This window comes from Polyodon spathula, chromosome 21 (assembly GCF_017654505.1).
Source record: "Polyodon spathula isolate WHYD16114869_AA chromosome 21, ASM1765450v1, whole genome shotgun sequence".
Lineage (NCBI taxonomy): Eukaryota > Metazoa > Chordata > Actinopteri > Acipenseriformes > Polyodontidae > Polyodon > Polyodon spathula.
Genome location: NC_054554.1, coordinates 15226259 through 15254123, shown reverse-complemented (window position 1 = coordinate 15254123; position 27865 = coordinate 15226259). Strand labels below are relative to the sequence as shown.

Below are 27865 nucleotides of genomic sequence, written 5' to 3'. Positions count from 1 at the left end.
TGTTCCAGTTCCCCACTCTCAGCTGCTTACCAGCTCCCCCAGTTAAATACTGACAGCTTAAGATTGGTCAATTTTGCAGGCCTTTTTCCTCTGTATTAGAGGCCAACATCAGCAGGGTTAAGATCTGCTACACCAAAAGTCAGCTTATAAGAGAAACATTAAAATGAAAATGTGTGTCACATTAGTAGAGATTCCTGATTGGGCATCGTGTAACTTGCTAGACAGTAGAGTATCCCTGAACACATTCAGTATGTAAAGAATCAGAAAAAAAATGTTTTAAAAAACATTAAACAAAATACTGTTTTTTATTTCTCACATAAAGATATCCTTTCCCTCCATTTCATTAATAACTCTACAAGAGTGCAGTCTTAAATATATAGTATATAGTATATTAACATTAGGTTTAGAATTAAAAAAAAAAAAAAGCATACCAAGCTCAGAGCAAACAGTAAATTTAAACCAAAGAGACAACATGTATGTAAATTTAAAAACAAGATTTTTATTAAATTAAAGAGCAAAATCCATTATGCATAAAAGGTACCCCTAAAAAATACTGTCCTATGCATCCCTTTTTTTTAACAAAGGGGGGAAGGGAAGGTTCCATTGTTTCTAAGGTTTACGCATAGATCGCTGTCTGGGGAATTAGTAGATCGAACCCAGGGAATAAACACAGTAGTCTAAGTGCAGCCTCACCAGTGCATTATATAACCTCATCATAACCTCCCTGTAGGCCTACACTTTTTACAGTATAACAAGCATTCAGTTTGGAGTAGTTAACTTTTATAGTAAAATATATTTTTTTGTATGAGTAAAGTCCAGTAAGAGCACGTGTAAATACGAAAAATGGATGAGAATGATTTCCAATAACAGCAATTACAAAAAATATGAATACAGATACCTATAGGAGTAAAATCAAATACAAGATCCAGAATGCGGCAAGGTATGGAGCATTTCATTGCAAGTACAAGCCAATGCAAGTACTGCTACAATTGGGTGCCTTATAGTCCAGTTGTGAGGTTTACAGGTTTCCATAATCTCGGCCTAGATTAGAAGAGAGTCCTGGTACAGTAGCCTTGCTGGCAATTCTTTATTTTTTTATGTCAGAGACTGTTTCATTCCTTTTAATCAGTTTGGTTCTTTTCAATATAACAGCACTGTTTCATGATGAGTGATGTGAACAGTGGGAGACAGCACATTGTCTACAAGTAAGCTGCTGTAATTGTATTTTGGCTTGCCCTGTAAAGACATAGCAAACTGCTTCATTTAAATCAATGTCTTAACAGTGTGTGAGCCCCTGAAGTATATTTGAGTGCAACTTTAAATGTGTATATCCCAGTGCATGTACTATACTTTGACCGCCATATCAAGAGCCTACATTTTTATTCTATTTGTCAATGTAATAAAGATACAATTGATTGATAACATAAACCAATATCGCAAGACACAGGTACAGTAGAACTGCTTCTTATCACTAGTCACTATTTCAATTGCAGTACAGAGACCAGGGTCAAAGGATACATTTGGAAATTGAGTACCATTTATTGTGCTTTAAAGTGACAATACATGTTTGCTAAACAGTTCTAGGGGCTACAGTTTTAGGAATTACACAAGCCTTGATGCGTCAAAAAACCTTCATTTATAACTTTTCTGGGGCATTTTGACAGAAATAGAATGATCTTTGGTGGTAAATCTCCCTTCCGACCTGTGATGGACTATTTGGCCTGACACTTCATTCCCAGGGTTAAAAGGAAGTTGGTCATCTAGAAAGGGGCAGATCTTCGGTGCACTAACTCATCGACCCAGAAGGGAAATTATGTGGCAGCCACAGATTAGAGAAGCAGCTGCAATCGTTTACCAAGGGGTCATGTGTGACGGTACAAATCGGGGACAAAATGACGTAATCTGTTCTTTCGTTTTGGTTAGAGAACAACCTGGAAGGACCTGTGATTTGTGTTTGAAAAACATATCGTGAGTGTTTGTTTTGTTTGTCTCTAATTGTTGCATGTTATTATTAGTAGATGGCTAACACATTCCAGAGATGTCACCAAGGACCAGCACTAGCACAGAACAGCACTGTACCAAAATGTCACGTATTCATTGTACCTGCACCACGAGCACTACAAACACGCACCCAGGACTGGTGGTCATGTTTTGTATTGTGTTTCGTTCTTCAAATTTACTGTGTTTATTATTACATTGCTGGGATTTATTATTTGTGGTCGCTGGGATTATAAATAAACACCATTGCACCTGGAACCTTGTTGTCTGCTTTTTCATTAGTCACCGCATCACTTCTGCACCTATACACTGCAATCCACTTTGCCACAGGCATATACTCCCTTTTATCTAGACCCTTGATTTTGTGTATGTCCTTGGAGAAGTTTGGATAAATGGATCCTACTGTATAGAGCTATGGCCAAAAGTTTTGCATTACCTACAATTTTAGGAAATTTTATAATTCTAAGTTTATTTTTAGTTAAATGTTCTTTAGAAAACGGTTGAAAGAACTGCAGTTAATGAATCAATTACAGTACAGTAGAGTAATGTCCTTACTCTTTAGTAAACATGTAATGAAGATTCAGGTGCACAGGTGGGTCTCAATTCACATGAACTTTATTCCATGGTTTATTAGTTAACATTAATGATGTTTATTACCACTCTACTGCTGCTATTCTCATCGTGTCTATCCACACACTGTCTAATCTTTCCAGTTGTTGACCTTACTTCCTTTGTGCTAATGCTACTGGTTATGTTGTATAACTTAAAGGGGCAGCAGTACATTTCTGGATGCTACACTTGGCACAACTCGTATAGTTCGACTGAAATAAGAATTAATAAAATAACTACAGTTTTATTTTTACAAAAACAATCCAACCACAAACTGTTGACTATACATTTAGTTATTGGCTTGTACTGTCTAATTTGATGGCTTAAATATAATAAGTTAACAAATGTACATTATACAGAATTAGCTTTTACAAAAATAATAATAAACAACTTACAATTTCACACAAAAATGTCGCACCTTGCCAGTTATGTTGACAAGCTTGTTATAAAGGATATGAAGGGTCTCTTGGGATGAGTTGATGGTGTTAACTGGTCACTAGGTATGGTTTCTTTATTATATTTTTTGTTAAGTTAAATAAAAATAATTTTTTTTGGAGTTAGATAAAATTGCATAAAACAAAATAGTCCCATTAACACACACTGTATGCAGTACAGTAGGCACTTGTCAGTGTAGTGTATTTGTGTAATAAATATTCAAATGATGCATGTATTGTACAGTATACATTTTGAAATACTGTCGTTATTAATGGTGTTATACTCCAGTTTAACTCAAAATAATCTCAACCAAGGTACTGTATACAATACCTGTACTGTGTGTAAATACGAAATGCAAGTGAGATCACCATATTAAAAAATACCTTCTAATGCCTGGTGGCAAAACACTAGCCACACATCTCAACCTAAAACCATCCTGAAAGTGAGAGTGTGTGTGCATATGAGTAACTGTTAAAAAGCAAGTTGCACTGGTACTATGTGCAATACTTTCTTTCTAGTATTCTATAGAATTCCGTGGCGGTACTCCATAGAGCTAATTCCGTACAGTTTATGTAGTTTTTCTCCATAGAATTCTATAGAATCCTAAGAAGGAGCTGCTGCTTAGAAAGTCTATAGAGTTTTTAAGAGATTCTCCATAGATTTTTTTATAGATGTTATTTTCCATAGAATTCTATAGCCATTTTTCATAAGGGTTAACTAGCTATTAGGCCATATTGGTGCTGATTTAAATAATAATAATAATAATAATAATAATAATAATAATAATAATAATAATAATAATAATAATAAAAAGGGCAAGCCATGGTAGTAAATGAATAATAAATATGTATTTGTCATTTAAGAGTGAAACATACACAGATTTCATTATGCTGCTGTATTATTAGACTAGAAGGATTCCTACTGAACAGATCTTGTTTGTTTTATTCAAGATTGTTTTTGTGATGTTTCTTGAGCAGAACTCAGAACATGTAAAGAAATCGCGTCAGATTCAGACTTACCTCAATCCGGTAAGAGAAGAGAATTTTTTTTTTTTTTTTTAGCGAACTTTTTTTGTTTTGTGTTTTACAAGCAAGGGTTCTTTATTTTCTGAATGGTACATCTTTGCAAATATGTACAACAATTCAAAGTTTTATTGTTTGGAACACCTAAAGGATTTGTAGCAAACAAAATGATTCTAGTAAATCTTGCAACATATATTGCTGTCATCATTTTATAGGTTTTCCATTTTCCTATAAAAGGTTAGATAATAAAATATGAGACGTGTTCATTGGTGGAGATTTATATTGATTCAATAGAATTACTTTGATAGCTATGTTCTTTAATTAGAACCAGAAATGTATCTAAACAAGACCTGCCTGTTGTTGTTCCTTCATTCTGGCCTGACATCACTGCAACGCCATTTCCTCCCACAGTCCCCAATAATTCAGCATCAGTAGCATGACAACAGTAGCTAACCCATGCCATACCCTCACCACTGTCTTTTTAAAGGCCCCATTTTTTCCAGCTGTGTCCTCAGGTCCTGGTTTCTGAGCTGTGCTTAAAGTATTATGTATGGTTAAATTGCTCAAATTCTTTTAAGATTATAAAAACTTCAATCAAGCATTCCCTATTTTTGTTCTAGTCTTAATGTATTCAGTTCTCTCCACGTATCTTCATTGCTTATTCCTTTAATCCCTGGGATTCGCTTTTCCATGGCCACAATGTCCCTATTATATTGTGGGGGAGGTGTCCTGGAGAAAAAGTAGACCGGAGAAAAAGTGGGTCGCAGTCTAGAATTTAAAGGGGAGGCTCCATTGTTTGTAAGGTTTAGGCATAGATCACTGTACTAGTGCTATGTCTGTGGATTTATTAGATGGAACCCAGGGAAAAAACACAGTAGTCTAAGTGTAGCCTCACCAGTGCATTGTATAACCTCATCATAACCTTCTTGTAGGCCTACACTTTTTACAGTATAACAAGCATTCGGTTTACCTTTTAAATTGCTTCCCCACACTGCCTGGTTGCTGACAGGGATGATGAGTTATTAATGTAAGCTGAAAACCTGCAAATATAAGAATACTGTAAATAATTACATTTCAGAGCAATTTTGACTAGGAGTAGTTATCTTATAGTAAAAATATTTGTTTATATGAGTAAAGGCCAGTAAGAGCATGTGTAAATACAATAAATGGATGAGAATGATTTCAAATAACAGCAATTACAAAAAATATGAATATGGATACATATAGGAGTAAAATCAAACACAACATCCGGGAAGTAGTTATAATTAATAGTCCAGTTGTGAGGTTTACAGATATCCATAATCTCAGCCTAGATTAGAAGAGAGTCCTGGTACAGTAGCCTTGCTGGCAATTCTTTATTTTTTTATGTCAGAGACTGTTTCATTCCTTTTAATCAGTTTGGTTCTTTTCAATATAACAGCACTGTTTCATGATGAGTGATGTGAACAGTGGGAGACAGCACATTGTCTACAAGTAAGCTGCTGTAATTGTATTTTGGCTTGCCCTGTAAAGAAATAGCAAGCTGCTTTATTTAAATCAATGTCTTAACAATGTGTGCGCCCCTGAAGTATATTTGAGTGCAACTTTAAATGACTTTAAATGTGTATATCCCAGTGCATGTACATACTATACTTTGACCATACCAAGAGCCTTCATTTTTATTCATTGTTTGTCAATGGAGGGGGGGGGGGGGGGGGGGGGGGGGGGGGGGGGGGGGGGGCTTAAAAGCTTGCAACATAAAGTTATTTTGTAGCATCACTGAGCTAGTGTTTCTCATTGTATTTGGTGTAAACTTTACTTTTACTTCAGTAATCCACGACAGCTACAGTGTTACAAGTTGAAAAACAAACAGTAAACCTCATAGTTTTGAACAAAAAACACCAGAGCAATGTTAAAAACATAAACCAATATCGCAAAACACAGGTACAGTAGAACTGCTTCTTATCACTAGTCACTATTTCAATTGCAGTACAGAGACCAGGGTCAAAGGATACATTTGGAAATTGAGTACCATTTATTGTGCTTTAAAGTGACAATACATGTTTGCTAAACAGTTCTAGGGGCTACAGTTTTAGGAATTACACAAGCCTTGATGAGTCAAAAAACTCTTCATTCCCAGGGTTAAAAGGAAGTCGGTCATCTAGAAAGGGGTGGATCTTCGGTGCACTGACTCATCGACCCGGAAGGGAAATGATGTGGCAGCCACAGATTACAGTCGTTTACCAAGGGGTCATGTGTGATGGTACAAATAGGGGACTGTCACAAAGACAGCTGCAGTGGGTGACGTCAGACCAGAAACAGGAAATAAACGACAGAGAGAGATGGAGTTTGGTGGAGCTGAGCGAATGGTTTCCATCAGCATTTAATAAATGAACAGACAGCCAGAAAATAAACGGTTGTAACAAACACAAAGACACAGGACACAGCACATTTGCCAAAACAAAAGAGACAAACAAAACGACTAACACTGCACAAAACACGGTGAGCAGATATTTTAACTTTACGTTATTATTTTATTATTTATTACCTCTGTCTCCAATCCCATTCTCCACTCACCGAACACCCAACCCTGAGTGGGTGAAAACATGCAGCTTTTATGCAGATGTACTCTGACTCGATTGCTAATCAATCATTCAATTGGGTCGCGGTACAACTGCACGTGAATTAATAAAGTGCAATTCCCCGTGCTCACATATTATTACGTTTTACATGCACGTGAAGTGCTGTGCAATACTTTAGCCTAAATGCAAATATACATTTTAAACACTCGTGTTACACAGGCTCGTTTATATCCCGTGTACCAATGACTATACACCAACATTAACACACAACACAAAATACACACAGGGGCGGAGTGACAAGTGACATAATCTGTTTTTTCGTTTTGGTTAGAGAACAACCTGGAAGGACCTGTGATTTGTGTGTGAAAAACGTATCGTGAGTGTTTGTTTTGTTTGTCTCTAACTGTTGCTTGTTATTAGTACACGGCTACCACGTTCTGGAGATGTCGCCTAGGACCAATGGTGTTTTGTTCTTTAAATTGACTGTGTTTATTATTTGGGACTGTAACCCATTTTGCTAGCAGTGCAATACCCATTGCTGGGTATTGCCTGGGATTTATTATTTGTGGTTGCTGGGATTATAAATAAACACCATTGCACCTAGAACCTTGTTGTCTGCTTTTTATTAGTCACCGCATCACTTCTTCATCTTCTTCTACACACTGCAATCCACTTTGCCACAGGCATATACTCCCTTTTATCTAGACCCTTGATTTTGTGTTTGGATAAATGGACCCTACTGTATGGAGCTATGGCCAAAAGTTTTGCATTACCTAGAATTTTAGGACATTTTATAATTATATATACATTCACACAGTCACCCTCGGGAACTCGACAGCCCATGTGGATGCCATTTAGTGTCGACTTATCCAAGGTGTCGCGTTAACCACAGATGCAATGAGCTATGGCATTTAACATACACAAGTAACAGAGCTAACACATTTTACAGTATTTACAAGTTTACTTTTAGTTAAATGTTCTTATGAAAACGGTTGAAAGAACTGTAGTTAATGAATCAATTACAGTACAGTAGAGTAATGTCCTTACTCTTTAGTAAACATGTATTGAAGATTCGGGTATTTGCCCCATCTCTGATTTTCAGCATTTTTGCATATTTCTGGCACTATATGTTATCAGATCTTCAACCAAAATCAAATATTAGATAAAGGGACCCTGAGTGAACAAATAACACAAAATTTTGCTACGTATTTCATTTATTTATTAAAGAAAGTTAAGCAACACCCAAAGCCCCTGTGTGAAAAAGTAATCGCCCCCTTAGACTCAATAACTTGTTATGCTACCTTTAGCAGCAATAACTGCAGCCAAACGCTTCCTGTAGTTATTTATCAGTCTCTCACAGCACTGTGGAGGAATTTTGGCCCACTCTTCATGCAGAACTGCTTCAACTCAATGGGTTTGATGGGCTTTCGAGCATAAACTGTTCATTTCAGGTCCTGCCACAACATCTCAATGGGGTTTAGGTCTGGACTTAGACCTGAATTTACAGATAAACATGAAAATCCCGGTGTTCCTTACGTGTCGTGAAGTGCACGGTTGTCCATTATTACACACGTCGTGCCTTTAAAATGTATATTTGTATTTAGGCACAAGGAATGCACAGCACTTCACGTGCAAGTAAAAAGTAATAATATGTGAGCACGGGGAATTGCACTTTATTAATTCACGTGCAGTTGTACCACGACTCCAATTGAATGATTGATTAGCAATCGTGTCTCAGTACAGCTGCATAAAAGCAGCATGTTTTCACTCACTCGGGTTTTGTGTTCGGTGAGTGGAGAACGTGATTGGAGACGGAGGGTAATAATAATAATAATAATAACATTAGGTAAATCCATGGAATAATGATCATAATAATAACAGGAAAATAACAATGTTCAGCTCGCCATGTTGCTTTAGTGTTATTTGTCTATTTGTGCACTATTAAATGCTGAGCGAGACCTTTGGCTCAGCTCCACCAAACTCCACCTCTCTTTGTTTATTCCCTGGTTCCTATTTCTGATCTGACGTCCTCCACTTCAGCCGTCTTTGTGACAGCTTATACATATTAAATTTTTTTTTTTTCTCACTGTCCAATTTATCCCGTGTACCAATGACTATACACAACATTAAAGACACAACACATAAACTAAATCTTCTCATAGATAGTAAGCAAGTTTATATATATATGTTTTGGCAAAGTGCCCGCCCCTGTGTATATTATCTGTTATGTGTTGCGTGTGGTGTGTTTAAATGTTGGTGTATAGACATTGGTACACGGGATATAAACGGGTCTGTGTAACACGAGTGTTTAAAAATGTATATGTGTATTTAGGCACGAGGATTGCACAGCACTTCACGTGCAAGTAAAATGTAATATTATGTGAGCACGGGGAATTGCACTTTATTAATTCACGTGCTGGGATTCAAGTGAATAATTAATTGGTAATTGAATCCCAGCACAATAGTATATATAGATGCACGTTGTCACATACTGGGGTTGGGTGTTCGGTGAGCGGAGAACGGGATTGGAGACGGAGGAAATTAGTATAGTAGTAATAATAATAATAATAACAGAAAGTATCTGCTCACCGTGTTTGTCAGTGTCTGTCCGTGCACCGTTTTAAGTTTTAGTCTGTTTTTGTTTGTCTATTTTATTTTGGCGTAGAGTGCCGTGTCCTGTTTTTCGTGTTTGTTTAAACCTTTTATTTTGTATTAAACCGGCGCCAACAGGCATCTTCATCATTTCATTTCATCCGTCCTGTGTTTTGTGTATTTCATTCCTTTTCCTGGTTCTGACGCCACCCACTTCGGCCGTCTCTGTGACAAGTGATAGTTATATTATCATTCGTAACAAATTATCCTTATGTATTCATAGGAAAAATGACCAAACTCCATATTAATGGGCTTCACATAAAACTGTCATTTCCAGGGTGCCGCCACACATAATTCAATGGGCGTTTTTGTACACATGTATCTTAATATATATATATATATTATAATACAGAACTGATATAAAATTCAAATTGAATAAAAAAGAAAAACAACTAAACCCCCTACAAGAAGATATTTTCGGCCAGCTTTCAGATAGTGCTTAGAGTGACCGGCAAAGCTTTAAGTTCCTCTGAGTTTAAGTTTTCACCACCCAAGCTGTGGAAGAGGTATATAGACAGCTCTTGTTTTAACCCCTGCTGTGTTGGCACTGAACTCTACTGGAAGAAAAAAAGAATGTGAAGGACTGCTGTGTTGTAAGTAGTTAATCTTGGGTTGTCTGTCAGGACTGTACCATCAAATACAATTTGCTCACTAGGGTTTGTGTAAATTAATTTTTATTACATGGTAGATTGATGCTGCAGTCTCTTCGGGGCGTCACATGTAGCCAGAGTTGCGCATTTCGTAATTTTTTGAGCAGGGGTAGGAAAAAAATACCTTTACGTTTCTTTATTGAGAGTGGTGTTTATTCAAGGGTGGTGTCTATTAAAAAGACGATATCTGAGTGTGGCGAATGCAAACGTGTGTGTGTGGAGATAGCGAGAGAAGCTAAAGAGAGCAAGTGCATTATTGAAGAAATTAAGTTTAACATTTGTTTTTGTTAGGGGTAAAAGGCTAGCCGTCCCCTAATTAGACAGGGCCACCGGACATGAAGTTAGCGATCCTTGCCAGTGTTAGTTTTTTTTTTTTAGTATAACAAATTTACCAAAATAAAGAACACCAAGAGTGTTGTTGAACTGCCACTCAAGACTCCTACCTTTGTTTTACTACAAGACCTAGTACACCTCGAGAAAAAAACAATTTCTTTATTGGAAAGAAAAACTAAACAAAAAGACTATAGAAAGAATATCACATAAGAGTCTCTCTAGCATCCACCTTAGAGCTCAGGTTAGAGCTCAACTGAACCCGGAGCATTTTCAGGTCCTTATATATAGAATCATTTTCCCATAAGGCAGTTCTCATTTAAAGATACAATCTCTCATTTTTTAAAAGTAAATAAACACATATACAAAAAAAGCTTCAATATTGTCATCAAATATTATGGCCAGATTCACAAATTTAAGGTAACCATATACATATATATGTAAGACCACAAAATAAAGGAAAGGACACGTTTAAAGAGCAGCTATGACCTTTAACCAATTTGTTTCTGGTGATGTGGCACTATAAGTCCTCTTTATATGCAATTCCATTTATCAAACTGTGGAAGGATAGTGTTGTTGTCAAGGCTAGTTACAAGCAGGAGAGAGACTCAGAAACAGATACTGTAGTTCTAAGCCTTGGTGTGCACTTTTATTAAACAAAAGCAAAAGGTTAAACAAACAAATCAATTGACAAAGAAACTCACACCCGAGCAGTGCTATCATAAGAACATAAGAACATAAGAACATAAGAAAGTTTACAAACGAGAGGAGGCCATTCGCCCCATCTTGCTCGTTTGGTTGTTAGTAGCTTATTGATCCCAAAATCTCATCAAGCAGCTTCTTGAAGGATCCCAGGGTGTCAGCTTCAACAACATTACTGGGGAGTTGATTCCAGACCCTCACAATTCTCTGTGTAAAAAAGTGCCTCCTATTTTCTGTTCTGAATGCCCCTTTTTCTAAACTCCATTTGTGACCCCTGGTCCTTGTTTCTTTTTTCAGGCTGAAAAAGTCCCTTGGGTCGACACTGTCAATACCTTTTAGAATTTTGAATGCTTGAATTAGGTCGCCACGTAGTCTTCTTTGTTCAAGACTGAACAGATTCAATTCTTTTAGCCTGTCTGCATATGACATGCCTTTTAAGCCCGGAATAATTCTGGTCGCTCTTCTTTGCACTCTTTCTAGAGCAGCAATAACTTTTTTATAGCGAGGTGACCAGAACTGCACACAATATTCAAGATGAGGTCTTACTAGTGCATTGTACAGTTTTAACATTACTTCCCTTGATTTAAATTCAACACTTTTCACAATGTATCTGAGCATCTTGTTAGCCTTTTTTTTTTTTATAGCTTCCCCACATTGTCTAGATGAAGACATTTCTGAGTCAACAAAAACTCCTAGGTCTTTTTTATAGATTCCTTCTTCAATTTCAATATCTCCCATATGATATTTATAATGTACATTTTTATTTCCTGCGTGCAGTACCTTACACTTTTCTCTATTAATGTCATTTGCCATGTGTCTGCCCAGTTCTGAATCTTGTCTAGATCATTTTGAATGACCTTTGCTGCTGCAACAGTGTTTGCCACTCCTCCTACTTTTGTGTCGTCTGCAAATTTAACAAGTTTGCTTACTATACCAGAATCTAAATCATTAATGTAGATTAGGAATAGCAGAGGACCTAATACTGATCCCTGTGGTACACCGCTGGTTACCACACTCCATTCTGAGGTTTTTTCCTCTAATCAGTACTTTCTGTTTTCTACATGTTAACCACTCCCTAATCCATGTACATGTGTTTCCTTGAATCCCTACTGCGTTCAGTTTGAGAATTAATCTTTTGTGCGGGACTTTGTCAAAAGCTTTCTGGAAATCTAAATAAACCATGTCATATGCTTTGCAATTATCCATTATCGATGTTGCATCCTCAAAAAAATCAAGCAAGTTAGTTAGGCACGATCTCCCTTTCCTAAAACCATGTTGACTGTCTCCCAGGACCCTGTTACCATATAGGTAATTTTCCATTTTGGATCTTATTATAGTTTCCATAAGTTTGCATATAATAGAAGTCAGGCTTACTGGTCTGTAGTTACCTGGTTCAGTTTTGTTTCCCCTTTTTGTGGATCGGTATTACGTTTGCAATTTTCCAGTCTGTCGGTACCACCCCTGTGTCAAGAGACTGCTGCATGATCTTGGTTAGCGGTTTGTAAATTACTTTTTAATTTGAGTACTACTGGGAGGATCTCATCCGGCCCAGGGGATTTGTTTATTTTAAGAGCTCCTAGTCCCTTTAACACTTCTGCCTCAGTTATGCTAAAGTTATTTAAAACTGGATAGGAACTGGATGACATGTGGGGCATGTTGTCAGTATCTTCCTTTGTAAAAACTTGTGAAAAGTAATCATTTAACATATTTACTATTTTTTTTTCTTCCTCTACGATTTTGCCATTTGTATCTCTTAAACATTTAATCTCCTCTTTGAATGTTCTCTTGCTGTTGTAATATTGGAAAAACATTTTGGAATTGGTTTTAGCTCCCTTAGCAATGTTTATTTCTATTTCTCTCTTGGCCTTTCTAACTTCCTTTTTGACTTGCGTTTGCAGTTCTGTGTACTCTTTCTGCGTACTTTTTTTTTGGTCCTTTTTTAATTGATCTATTAAACCGTTTTGGCAATTTAGTTTTACATTTAGATTTGTCTACTTTAGGGATATAATTGTTTTGCGCCTCTAGTACTACATTTTTGAAGATCAACCATCCTTCTTCTGTGGGTGTTTTCTCTATTTTACTCCAGTCTACTTCTGTTAGTCTCTGTTTCATACCTTCATAGTTTGCTTTTCTAAAATTGTAAACCTTAGCTTTAGTCTTTACTTTTGGGGATTTAAAAAACACTTCAAATGAGACCATGTTATGGTCTGAGTTTGCCAGTGGTTCTCTGACCTCTGTTTTAGTTATTCTATCTTCGTTATTTGAAAAGACTAAATCAAGGCATGCCTCCCCTCTAGTGGGTGCCTTCACAAATTGTGTTAGGAAGCAGTCATTTGTCATTTCCACCATTTCTATTTCATCCTTCGCGCTACCCACCGGGTTTTCCCATTTTATTTGGGGGAAGTTGAAATCCCCCATTAGTATGGCTTCTCCTTTGCTACACACATTTCTAATGTCATTGTATAACAGATTATTGTGCTCACCGTCTGAATCTGGCGGTCTATAGCATGCTCCTATTATTATGCCTTTTGAATTTTTGTCTGTTATTCTGACCCATATTGATTCGGTTTTATTTTCTTTGTCCAGGTTTAACACCTGGGCTTCAAGACTGTTTCTTATGTATAGCGCTACCCCTCCTCCTCTTCTGTCCTGCCTGTCTTTCCTATACAGTGTATACCCACAAATATTATATTCGTCCCCATCACTCTCAGATAACCATGTTTCTGTAACACCTATCACATCATAGTTACCTGTTAGTGCAGTAGCTTCAAGTTCTAGAATTTTGTTTCTGATACTTCTAGCATTTAGATAAATACATTTAATGGTTGTCTTACCTGAGTTGTTGTTCTTGTTTTGATGCGGTCTCCCTTCTGTTTTTTTGTTGATTTCTCCCCCCTTCCTTTCTAGTTTAAATGCTTCCGAACCTGCTCGAGGATCTTTTCTCCGAGTAGACTAGTTCCCTTGTTATTTAAATGCAGTCCATCCCGTCTATACAGATAGTCCTCGTTGTAGAATGTGGTCCAATGATCAAGATAGGTGAAGCCTTCCCGTGTGCACCACGTCTTCAGCCATTCGTTTTGATTAATTATTTCCAGCTGTCCATATGGTCCTTTGCAAGGTGCGGGTAGTATACCAGAAAATACCACAGTTTTGGTTTTCTCTTTTAATTTCCTTCCTAGCTCTCTGAATTTGTTTTGCAGGGATTTTGGTCTGTCTCTTCCAATGTTGTTTGTACCGATGTGGACGACTACTACCGGGTCGTCTCCTGTTCGTTCCAGGAGCCTGTCCACGTTCTCAGTGATGTGCTTGACCGAGGCTCCCGGAAGGCAGCACACTGTTGTAGTAAGGGGGTCCAAACTGCGAATTGAACTTGCTGTGTTTCTCAATATGGAGTCCCCAACAATCATGACCTCCCTTCTTTTTGCTGTCTGGTCACCACTGTCAATAGGGTCCTGGATGTTGTTCCTTTCATTCTCTTGTTGTTGGTTCTGCTCATCAAAATTCTGAAGTGACTCAAATCTGTTGGTTGTTTTGATTTCTGGTGGTTGTGTTTGACGAAGTTTCTTTTTTTCCCTGCTTCTGCCTACCTGAACCCAGCTGTTCTGACCTTCTATCTCCCTGGTGGCTTTCAGTCTGTTAGGGGTGATGCAGACTTCCATGAATTGTGGGTGTGCCAGTTCCTCAAGATCCTGTTGCTGTCTCACTTCTTCCAGCTCCATTTCTAGCATACTTACTAGTTTATGCAAATCCTGGATCGCGCGGCACTTTACGCACACTTGGTTTAGCTCCGCTGGGTTTTCTCGGATTTCCCACATCAAGCAGGTGTCACAGATTACTGGCTTGAAGACCATGTTGAGGTTTTTTTTTTTTTGAAGTTTAGTTTCTTCTGCAGCCGTCAACCTGCTTTCCAACTGCTTCGAAACTGCTCTGTACTTTTCCACGCCTGTACTTCTCCCACTCGCTGTCGCTTTCACTCGCTCATGGTGTGCTAGCTAAGAGATTCTCATGTACTCACGTTCTTCAAAGAAGACTACCTCCATCAAAAAATGGGTCTGGCTCCCTTTACCATGTGGCTGTGGCTTGATTGACCATTAGTTATTCTAACAAACCCAGCCACATTCACACATGGAGTCTTCGGGAGTGGAGAACGGGAGAGAGAGAGGAGAGAAACGTAAAGTAAAATACAACAAGATAAATTGCTACAAGTGCTAGAAGCACGCACCAGCACTGTACTTGTTTTGTGTAGCATTCGTACACCCTGTTTTGTTAGTCGACTTGTTTTGTTTGTTTCTTTATTGTTGGCGTAAAGTGCAGTGTCCTGTGTTTTTTGTTACAATCTTTTTATTTTCTGTCTGTTCATTTATTAAATGCTGAGCTCAACAAGCGCTCAACTTCACCAAACTCCACCTCTCTATGTTTCTTCTGTGTTGGTCCCTGTTTCTGGTCTGATGTCACCCACTACAGTCGTCTTTGTGACACATGGTCTCATCATGGGATTACCAGAACCTCCTAGATACAGACCAGAGTGGGAACCGCAGCGTGTTTTTTGAGGGAAAAAAATTGAAGGCTGGAGAGACAACTGCACTGAGCTGGAGGAGCTCCTCAGTGGTCTGGAGGACCAAGGCAGTCTGCCCCTTCCAAGAGGAGGAGGAGGAACCAGCCCAAGAGAGGAAGGTGGGGAGAAGGAGCAGGAAGAGAAGGGGTAGAGGAAAGCTGCAACAGCAAGAGGAGGTCGGGGATGATGGCTGGGAAGCCTGTTTAAAGTACCTTGAGGTGGAATTGTGCTCCGGCTGTTGGGTATATGGGCACACGTTGGCCCTATGCCCCACACAATATGCAGAGAAGGAAGTAATGCCTGAGTGGGAGGAGCCTGTGCATCCAGTGCCCAGACAGGGGGGAGGGGGGGGGACCGTGAGTGTCCAGCACCCAGATGGGGGGACAGCGAGAATCCAAAGCCAGAGGGACAGCTTTTTCCACCTCCACCAGCAGAGGAAGAATGCCTGCTGTTTCCACCTCCACCAGCAGAGGAAGAATGCCTGCTGTCCCCATCTCCACCAGCAGAGGAAGAATGCCTGCTGGTTTTGCCCCCTGCAAGTGAGGGAGAGCTGCACCAGTCCCCTGCAATTGAGGGAGGCCGCACCAGTCCCCTGCAAGTGAAGGAGAGCTGCACCGGTCCCCTTCAAGTGAGGGAGAGCCATACCAGTCCCCTGTAACAAGGGTAGACTACACATCGCTCCCACCTCCGTCTCCAGGAGGCTACACGCCACTCCCACCTCGTCGCTAGGAGAGTACACTACGCTCCCACCTCCGTCGCCAGGAGACTACACGCTGCTCCCACCTCCGTCGCCAGGAGACTACACGTCGCTCCCATCTCCATCGAGAGGAGGCTACACCTATGTACACTGTTCCACCGCCACGAACAGAGCAGCAGGAGCTGCCTCTACTTCCACCACCTCCACCAACAGGAGTAGAGCAGCAGGAGCAGCCTGTGCTTCCACCACCTCTACCGCCAGGAGCAGAGCAGCAGGATCTGCCTCTGCCTCCACCATCAAGTGCAGAGCAGCAAGAATTGCCTCTGCCTCCGCCACCAGCAAGGGCAGATAAGCAGGAGCTGCCTCTGCTACCTCCACCAGAGGGTGAATGCCTGCTGGGTCCCCGTCCACCAGCAGAGGGTGAATGCCTGCTGTGTTCCCGTCCACCAGCAGAGGGTGAATGCCTGCTGGGTCCACTTCCACCAGCAGAGGGTGAATGCCTGCTGTGTCCATTTCCACCAGCAGAGGGTGAATGCCTCCTGGTATCACTTCCCACACCATCACCGTCACGAAGAGAGGAGCTGGAGCTGCCTCTGCCTCTATCACCACCAGGGGGAGAGGAGCAGGAGCTGGCTCTCCCTTCACCAGAAGGAGGACCAGGACGTGATGCTGGCATTCCTCAGTAGCCACTGCATAGTCTGCTGAGGGGAGCACGGTGGAAAGCAGCGGCCACAAAGAGGGCTAGTACCACCACAGCCACTGTCGCAGTGGCCAACCACAGCACCACAACTTGTCCTGACTCCGTCATCGCTCGGGGATGCCTGCATGACACTGCCCCAGGATGCCCTCATGTCATCACTCAGGGATGCCTGCCTCGCTTTGCCCAAGGATGCTCTGCATCGCCTCGGGTTGCCTGCTGCTCCGCATCGCTTGGGGCTGCCTCTGTCTCTGCATTGCCTGTGGAGCCACCGTTTGAAGGGTACAAGGGAGAAGTGGAGCTCCTGCTGCCACCTCTATGGCCAGGGGCACCTCTCCTGAGTTCGCCTCTCAAGGGTGCCTTCGCCTGGGGTTGCAGGAATTGCTTCGCCAGGGGTCGTCATCGGCCCTGCTTGGCTGCAGGGGTCAGTGTGGCCGGAGCCCCACCAGAGGGAGCTGCCGAAATATGAAGAAGGGGGAAGAGGTCAGGAGACCACCTCCCCCTGCAGCAATTTCACTGCAGGAGTTCTTGTGGCTGGAGTCCCACAGGAGGGAGCTGCCGGCTGAGAAGGGGAGAAAGGACAGGAGACCACCTTCCTCAGTAGCCTTTCTGCTGCGGGAGTGGACCACCATGCTCTCAGCCGTGCCGCTACCAGCAGGGGAGCTGACAGCATTTTCAGCCATGGGCCCAGTGAAGCCTCCCTTCCCGTCCCAAGACTTTGACCTGGACTGCTGGGTTTTTAAGGGGGGAGGTGTCCATTGAGGCCAGGTGTGCTTTTCACAATGGGGTGTACATGTGGCAAAGTGCACCACCCCAGGGCTATTTATTTGTGTTGTACGTTGTGTGTAGTGTGTTAACGTTGATGTATTGTAGTTGGTACACGAGATATAATATGGGTTGTGAACACGAGTGATTTAAAATGTATATTTGTATTTGTACTGTACTACATCTGTACTTCATGTGCAGGTAAAATGTAATAATATATAAGCACGGGAATTTCACTTTGTTAATTCACATGCAGTTGTACCGAGACTACAATTGTATAACTCATTAGCAAAGAGTCTCAGTACAGCTGCGTAAAAGCAGCATGTTTTCACCTCTCGGGGTTGTGTGTTTGGGAGTGGAGAACGGGAGAGAGAGAGGAGAGAAACGTAAAGTAAAATATAACATGATAAATTCCTACGAGTGCTGGAAGCACCATCACTGTACTTGTTTTGTGTAATGTTCGTCCACCCTGTTTTGTACTCATTTTGTTTGTCTCATTATTTTTGCCGTAAAGTGCTGTGTCCCGTGTTTTTTGTTACAATCTTTTTATTTTCTGTCTGTTCATTTATTAAATATTGAGTGCAAGCAGGCGCTCAGCTTCACCAAACTCCACCTCTCTGTGTCTCTTCTGTGTTGGTCCATTTCTGGTCTGACATCACCCACTATAGCCGTCTTTGTGACAAATACCTACAGCATATTGTGTACTTACTAGTATAATATGACTTAATCTTACTTATCCACTCTGAAGACTATTATTTCCCCGTAAACACAATGCACCCTTTAGTTGTATTCACTTAGAATGTATTTAAAATATATATAATAAGGAGGGGTATGCAACTGACTCTTTTATAGTTCAGGAGGTTCAATTCGATTATTAAAAGCATAGGAACCAGGTCAGGGTATAAGTGGTTCAATTTGATAATATTAAGTACTTGGTGAACCTGGGCTGTAAGTGCTGACCTTACCAATATGCATAGGGTGCTGAATAGAGCTTCTCTGCCCCCTGCAGCGCTCCTGCAGCCTGAATTATACCCTGCAGTATATGCAATACTTAACCTGTAACTGATTCTCTGCATTATACCCTATACTATATGCAATACTTAACCTGTAAGTGATTCTCTGCATTGGCTGGTTGTCAGCATCATAGATAAGGTTACCCTACCATGCAGTCCAGATTTGTGGAGTGCTTGGGATATATTTGTCACATGCACACTTTGACCAGTCTTGGCCATAAAAGCCTGTAGCTCTTGCAAAGTTGCCATTAGCCTCTTGGTAGCCTCTCTGATCAGTCTCCAAGGGATATTCAAGGCCTTTGAATTTTTTTTTATACCCTTCCCCTGATCTGTGCCTTTCAACAACTTTGTCCCAGAGTTCTTTTGAAAGCGCCTTGGTGCACATGGTTAAGTCTTGCTTTGAAATTGACTACCCAGCACAAGGAACATACAGGAACTGCCGAATTTATCCTGAAATCATGTGAATCACTACAATTTAACACAGGTGGAGACCACTTAACTTGATGTGTGATTTTGAAGGTGATTGGTTACACTTGAGTTAATTTAGGATTGCTATTACAAGGGGGGTGGACACTTATCCAACCAAGCAATTTCAGTTTTTATTTTTAATAAATTTTCTACAAATTTCTAGAACATTCTTTTCAGTTGGAAGTTGTGGGGTAGGATGTGTAGATAAATGAAAAAAAAAAAAAAAAAAAGCATTTTTATTCCAGGCTATAAGGCAACAAAAGGTGAATATTTTGATTAGGGCGCACATGTGTACACTTCTATAGTACGGTATAATATATATATATATATATATATATATATATATATATATATATATATATAATATGGACCTACCGCTTAACAATATAGTAAGTTAATGTAGCTACTGTTAATGTAATGTCATTACTGTTAGGCTATAACACTAAGTTATTATCAAATGTATGTTACTATTTTTTTATTATTTTCCCCCTTGTGATTGATGCGTGTAAACAATCCCTAGTCAACTTCTGATATATCTTATCAAACACAGGAGTTATGCATCCCGTTGGCACTAACGAAAGTCATGCATCGAGAGGAAACATTTTATTTATTTATTTTCTCGTTTAAAAAAACCTTTAAAAACTATATTTACCTTGAACTTCTGACATTTTGTCCAGTAACCTTCCGCTGAGGAAAATAGTCCCTAACATGAATAGAAAAAAACGACATACACATAGAGAAAAAAATATTTCTTCTTCTTCTTCTTCTTCTTCTTCTTCTTCTTCTTATTTTATTTTATTTATTTATTGGGGTCTTACTCTTTCTTATTATAATTTATTTGTACATTGCCAGATAAATTAAATGCACAATTGTTGAATAGTCCGAGTAGTATAGAGTTGGACTTGAAAGTTGTTGGAGGCGGGGCATCATTCAAGCTGGCAGGGAGTGGATTGGTTGGTGCAGAAAGAACTGAAACAGGGTTGATAGTTTGACTGGCTGGTTTTGAGGCAGGGTGTTGCTTGGATCCAGCTTATGACAGAATTGTGGACCAGTCATGTCTTTCCTGTTGATTTGCTTTTTATGTTATCAGATTAGTTGTAGGTTAGACTGTTAAGGGTAATGCGTGGATTTACTTAAAATGTAATTCACAGTTAAACACTTCATCATTCCAGTGGGCATCTATGCAAAATAGAAACCCGCTAGATCTGAAAGCTGATTGGCTGTTCGCACTGAATAGTTTTTCTAAAATGTGTTGTACATCTTTGCCACGATCCAGGTTCAGCACTTCAGTAACTGCACGACCGTCCAGTCTCGTAAAAAACAATTGCGCCAGCATCTCGTTCTCTCCCGTACCAGAGTACAAGAGGGGAGCATTGAGGCTACCTGCCGAGACACCTTGTGTTCTCGATAAGAATGCTGCAGCAACTCATCAACCACTTGTCCAAAAGAATTGTGAGGGGAGGTAGGGGCTACTTCTGAAGGAAGGTGATACATTCCCATGAGGCCGCGATCTAAATCACATCATGGTCCTCCTCAGCAATGCTGACATCCAGTTCTGTAACATCCAGGGCGACTACCGGTGCAGGCGGGGTCAGCACTAGGGCCGACGTTATCGGCTGAGCTAAGCCTCATGTCTGACCAGGGGCTCTCAACACCGCGTACGGCTCAGCCATGCTAGCAGGGGACATTGTGCAGGAAGTGCAAGCGTGGACTTTAACCATACTTGATGGCTGGACAGCCCCAAGGTCATTGTTTTAAACACCGGAAGGTGTAGACCTGTGTATTGAAGCACTCGTGAACTAAGGGTACAGAAGCACGAGGACACTGAGCTAGGTAGAATACAGTACTGGTGCACCAAAGAATTGGGGCACCAAGTGCAGGTGTTATTGACATGCTGTGTCGCTAAGCACGGAGGCGTGAAGCATCTAATAACCTAGGGCGCTGAAGCACCAAGATGCGCCTAGCCTTAACCACGTGTAGTCAATACAACCTGGGGTAGAGCATAGCATACACCAAGCTGGATACACAGACTCGAGTGGCTGTGGTAAGCAGTCAGGAGAACTATGCAGGGAAGTGCACGGTGCTGCACCACGGCGATAATCTGGCTCTTGACTGCATGCAGTTACACGTGGCATTGCATATTGTATACCAGAGTGGAGTACAGGGTCAAGGAGCTGCAGCTTGTTAGGCAGGAAGAAAAATGTACTGCTTTTTTTAAATTAATTTATTTTTTTACCACCGAGTAGGCGGGCTGAAACACGCCGGCTTATGCAACTCAACAGCTGGACGCAGCAGCAGCCTGCAACGCAACTGTACACAGGTTGCTGAGGAATCAAAAAGAGAAAGGCTAAACCAGGAGTCACTGATTCTGTGAAAGCGGCAAGCCATCTTTCAGCGTGAAAGGCAAGGGAATGCGGTGGATTCGAAGCTGTTTTTCACAATACGCTCAGACACCAACACATAGGGTCTTACCTTACCATCTTGAGACGCAAAAAGAGAATTGGCTTCCTCAGTATGACGGTTTTAATCTCTCCATAGGCGGGACTGAGGGAGTCATCCCAGGAAGGGGCCTATTGGCAGCTCTGATATAGAGAAAATACCTACCAATAACAGGCATATCCCACACATAATGTTGTTGGTGGTGGTTGGGGAACTGCAGTATACTGCAATACAGTTTAAAACAATACCACCAGATCTCGGCACAAATCAATGACACTGCAGCAACTTGGAGAACAAAGAAGTCCTTCTAAAAATGGGTTCAAAAATTGTCTATTAAAGCCCTCGGATTTTTGGACAAAACACTGCCAGTCTTAATTAAAATAGTCGGGTATACACAGTGACCGTTTAAGTGCAATGGGGGGACGTTTATAATTTTTACACTAATGACTGTAATTTTTGATTCCGTGATAAACCAATATACAGCCCTTTTTAATCGCGTTTTGACATGAGTTAACAAGTCCCAAAAAAGGTACACTGTTCCGATGCGCGATTATTACGAAATGTGTATTGTCCGTGCGTATAGACAAAAATAATCGTAATATCGTAGCATTTATAGGGTATAAAATGACATTAATCCAATACGTGTACATTCTAGCACATGATTCGTAATAAGTTTACGAGACCCGTGTCTCTACATGTCATAGTGCGATTTGACATGTAAAGATTATTTTCTCACCGTTTCGGACAATTTTCGTTCATTCCATGGCTTATGACCTGACAGTATTTATCGTTCTTATATGGCCTTTCACTTTTCAGATATCAGTAAATGGAAAGCATTACTAACTGCAGTACACTAACAGTACGATAGACATTTGCTATCTCCGTTTTAAAACTTAGCTATGGTTCATTAACATAACACAGTGGAATGATCACAGTATCATGTAGTAATTGTAGGACAGTATTGCATGTGTGAAAACTTTAACAATAAAGTCGAAACAATCCAAATCTGAAACAATCCAAATCAAATTTGCACCATTGTTACAGATTTTCTAACAAGTCTGGCATAAACAATTTTGGCTGCTACTTAATTAATCCATTGTAAAAAAAAAAAAAAAGAAATCCAGATGTCCTAAATCGACTGATGGAAATGCCCGGTCTGCTTTTAATTTTTCTAAGCAAATTGGCTTCATCACTCGCTGCCATTCTCATATTCACTTTGACATCTGACACATTCTTTCCCTTGTCCAGCGCATGCTTCTTTAACCTGTGCTATATACTGCCAGTCTGTCATAGGGTGGGATCGCACACTGTATGCCACACTCTTGATTGGTGGAAGTATTATTGGCAATCCAATCCAAACCGACAATAAAGCAAAAATTCCAGGGCATCCGGGTTTCTTAATTGTTGCCACCTGGACACAATTCCCGGACAGGTGGCAACCCTACACCTAAACCTATACTATTTATATACATCAATTGTGCACCTAAAATAGCATATGTTGCTGGAAGTAAAATGTTATACAATTCAAAACAAACACAAATAACAATAATAATAAACAAAAAGGTCAATACAAATGTATTCAGGTTTTGTTGTTATTACTGACACTGTTATTGTCTTCATCATGGTACTGAAAAAAAAAAAAAACAATAAAATACTTTATTAAGTAGCTATGTTGCTAACACGTATAGTACTAACACATATAAGCTTTACAACATATTTAAAAATTATTTGAAACTTCACTCTTAAATACTTTTTATTTTTTTAAATTGAGAAATTCCACAACCAATACAGAGCAAGAGTACAGAGAAGATAACTCCATCAAAGGTATTATAACAGGTAGTAAAGAAATACGCTTTAGAATCACGCTGTTTGTCTTGAAGTTCAAAGATAACAGAGCGGAATGCTGACGTTGAAGTGTGTCCCTAAGTGAACACATTTGCTATGATCCCCACACCCTAATCTGCCGATTAGGAAACTACACTACGTAGATCTTGGGGGATAGTGCAGAGAAATCGATTTGAGACACAGCCTGAGACAGACAACTGACATTATGTGCTAAATTCTTAAAGCTCTTTACTCCAAATCAACTCACACGTTTTATTTAGGAGCTTATAAACCATCAAGTTGTTTCTTAGTCAATTTAGATTTGTCAAGGGTGTTTTTTTTTTTTTTTTTTTTTATTCCGTACAAATATCAATTTGGAGTATTCAAGCTTTGATAATCTGTCTCTCCATGTTAAAAAATAAAATAAAATAATGTTCTGTCTTTAAGGGACTTTGAACAACTCCTCCCCCACACAGCCCATAAATACCAGTACTCTAGAAGCTTTTGCTTCCTGGCCTTAGAAGACACAGTTACAATACATGAAATACATAAATTTCTGTTAACCTGTTTACTGTATCTAACCCATTACAGTCCTCACCACAGCTTTAGGTACAAGGTTGTCAGATTCTGCTTGCAGTTTTCTGGATATGTTTGGGTAAGTACCTTGTTTTGTTCAATAGTAAACTTCCAGGAAGCCTTAAAAAAACAATAAAGTCCCTCCTACAAAACTTTAGCAGCAAACTTGTTTGGCAAGCTATGATCCCCACATATTGATTACTTTTCGTTCTAATTTTACATTTTCACTGTAGCATTCCATTTTTTTGTGGTTTGGCTATTACTCAAATGCAGTTTTTTAAAAGCCTGCAGTAGAATTGCAAAGAGACTTAGGCTCTGTCAAACTGTGTGTTTGTTTATTCAATTATTAACTACTTGTTTTTAAACATGGTGTAACACTTAACGGGCTGAAACAGCTGACAAACAGCAGTCAAATCATATATTCCAAATGATTAACATGAAACATGATGATAAAGGGCTGTTTTATATAGTATATTAGTCCATTACAATGAGAAACGTGCATTCTGTTTTCACAGACAGATTGTTGCTATCATGCTTTTAAATTTATTATGCACGGCACTGTGAAGAGACACAGGGAATAGTGTCTCTGCTGTTTTGCTGATTAGAGCACTGCACACATTTTTTTTTAGATACAGTACTGCACAACGTCACCCACTTGGAAAACCGGTATGGAAATTCATTAACAAGATGTATATGCATCTCTAGGTCATACACTGTACATACTTCTGAATGTTTACTGTCGTCCAATTAGTTATGGAAGGCAGTACCGTCGAAAATGCTTGCCTGAATGTATTCAAAGTTTGCACATTCCAAGCAGTTCTTCAGTGTACTATAACTAGATTTTGGGGGCACGGTACTCTAGATATATTTAGAATAATTATTTTGGTTACATGCTCCTTTGGTACATTCCTATAATTTTATTAAATCTATTTCTCTGTTCATTTTCCTCCCCTCTATGATAAAGTACATTGAATATTAGGTGCTTAATAGTTGTATCTGTATACATATAGTAAAACAAACAATGGTAGATACTAGATAGACTCTTGTTAAGTCTTTTTCAGCATCTTCAATGGTCAAATGAGGTCAGATTCTGGTTTTGGTTTTGTCTCCACCCTCCATTGTATGAAAATCTTTTTTCTTTAACAGGAGAAAATGAATCTGACTGAGTATTTTGCAAGAATTGGCTACAAAGAGCCAAGTCACAAAGCAGATCTGAAAACTCTGACTGAACTCCATGAGCACCACATCAGGTCGATCCCATTTGAAAACCTCAGCATTCACTGTGGGGAGAAGATCACCTTAGACCTGGAAACCATCTACAACAAACTTGTGAGAAACAAACGAGGGGGGTGGTGCTGTGAAAACAACCTGCTATTCTCCTGGGTGTTGAAAGAGATGGGGTATGACATTACCCGGTTGGGGTCAAGGGTATATGACACCCTCAAGGACGATTATAGCCCTCAAGAGTCACATCTCATATCCAAGGTGATCATTGATGGGAAGCCATACATAGCTGACGTGAGTTTCGGTGTCTCTGGTCAAATCTGGCAGCCCCTGGAACTCATTTCAGGGAAGGACCAGCCTCAGCTTCCTGGCACCTTCCGTCTTGTTGAAGATAAGGGTGTCTGGGTCTTGCAGAAGACTGGACGCAAGCCTCATGTTCCAAATGAAAGCTTCGCTGGTTCCTCTCTCGTTAACAAGAGTCTCTCTAAGAAAATCTATTGTTTTACCATTGCGCCACGCAACATGGATCATTTTGAGCAGACGTGTCATTTTCTCCAGACGTCTCCAGAATCCTTGTTTACCAATAAGTCTATCTGCTCTTTGCAGACCACCACTGGGTTTCGGGCTGTGATTGGGTGGACTTACTATGAGGTCACCTATAACTACCAGGAAGGTGTTGATTTGGTTGATGTGTCTACAGTCACTGATGAAGAAGTGGAGAAGGTACTCGAAGAGAAGTTTGGTGTGGTATTAGAAAATAAACTTGTACCTGTCAACAATAAAGCCTGTTACAATATCTAGGCATCTTTGCAAGGCAAATTATGATCAGTAATGTTAATTTGACAGATTGATTAGTATTAGAGCTGAAGAACACAACACACATATCTTCTATCAATGGAAGAGATGCCTTCTGCTTTGAAATAAAGTGTTTTTGCACAAGCTGATCGTTTTTTCAGTAAGTTTTGAGCAACTAATAGATCATTGTTTTTGAAAAGGATCTTCTGGCAGGTTAACTGTTGATCAGACTAGTTCCTAAAACAGTTGTGCCCCCTCATTTCATGACTGAGACTGAGTTTAAGTGACAAAAGTGTGTGTGTACATGCAAGAGGCTCCCTTGAGAAAGATATGTACAACATATCGAAACGTTGGGCAGCTGGCTCTTTGAGCTAATATATATATATATATATATATATATATATATATATATATATATATATATATATATATATATATATATATATATATATATACTTTCATTTAGCTGGAATTAATTTGTGGGCCCAGGAGTAGAATTTGAATTATTTGAAGTACATTTTTCCTACTTTGTGTAATTTCTTTTTTTTGTAGCGACATCTTAAGAACTTCAGACTTCTGCATGTTAGTGATGATAAATGATACAGTTTCTTGATTTCCTTACAAACACTACTGGACTAGTATTTTTAGGCATTGCTATCTACACATTGTAACTGAATGTATATTTAACATACACCAACTAGTAGTATTTTTTAGTGCTGGAACAAAAACTCCAACAAACACTACTTAATGCATTTTGAATGTGACTATGACCATGTTGGTATTTGTTTCTACAAGACAATTTATATAAGTCATGAAGATATCCCATGAAATAAACTCAAACTAAATAAATCACACATTCTACTCCCCAGAAGAAATTTGTAGGTCTTGCGAAACCACTGCTGCTCCCACACAAACTTTTCAATGCCACTCCCAATAAAGTGCTATAAAACATTAACCAAGAATGCTTGTATAAGGTTCTTTTTCAGCTCTTGAGGCTTCACTACTTTGAGCTGTTAAACCACACAGGACCTCAAAATACCACCTTTCTACCAGAAAGGACAGCATGTCACTGAGGTAGCTGTGCTTTCATGTTGTACATTTAACATCACCTTCAGATCAGGGCCCAGTAGTTTTGGAGCCTCGGAACTGTGACGGAGCTAAACATTTAGTATAAAAAAATTTAATTTTTTAAAAAAACACAAGACATTACTGTACCCCACCCTCTCTCTTTGTAAACCTTTTACAAATTATTAAGCTTTACTGGATAAATGTTGGTTGTCAGTTGTGTTTTAAATAACTTAGTGCTGATCAGCAAAAGGAATGACTCAAGTTTACAGTCATTATGACAAAGTATACAACAAACCAAAGTCATGCACCTCATTTACACAGCTAAATACACACACGTCATGCACCTCATTTACACAAGTAAATACACACACATCATGAACCTCATTTACACAGGTAAATACACACACATCATGAATCTCATTTACACAGGTAAATACACACGTCATGAACCTCATCTATACAGGTAAATACACACGTCATGAACCTCATTTACACAAGTAAATACACACACATCATGAACCTCATTTACACAGGTAAATACACACACATCATGAACCTCATTTACACAGGTAAATACACACACATCATGAACCTCATTTACACAGGTAAATACACACGTCATGAACCTCATCTATAAGCTAAATACACACACGTCATGCACCTCATTTACACAAGTTAATACACACACATCATGAACCTCATTTACACAGGTAAATACACACGTCATGAACCTCATTTACACAGGTAAATATACACGTCATGAACCTCATCTATACAGGTAAATA

General features: G+C 39.6%; 1 protein-coding gene across 1 annotated transcript; it reads left to right on the top strand.

The window, feature by feature from the left end:
- Nucleotides 1-23747: 23747 nt before the first annotated feature.
- Nucleotides 23748-26360, top strand: LOC121296609 (arylamine N-acetyltransferase, pineal gland isozyme NAT-10-like). The gene is made up of 2 exons (XM_041222326.1): nt 23748-24072; nt 25140-26360. Exon 2 carries the CDS (start codon nt 25146-25148, stop codon nt 26016-26018), a length of 873 nt encoding a protein of 290 aa, XP_041078260.1. The 5' UTR covers nt 23748-24072; nt 25140-25145; the 3' UTR covers nt 26019-26360.
- The last annotated feature ends 1505 nt before the right edge of the window (nt 26361-27865 follow it).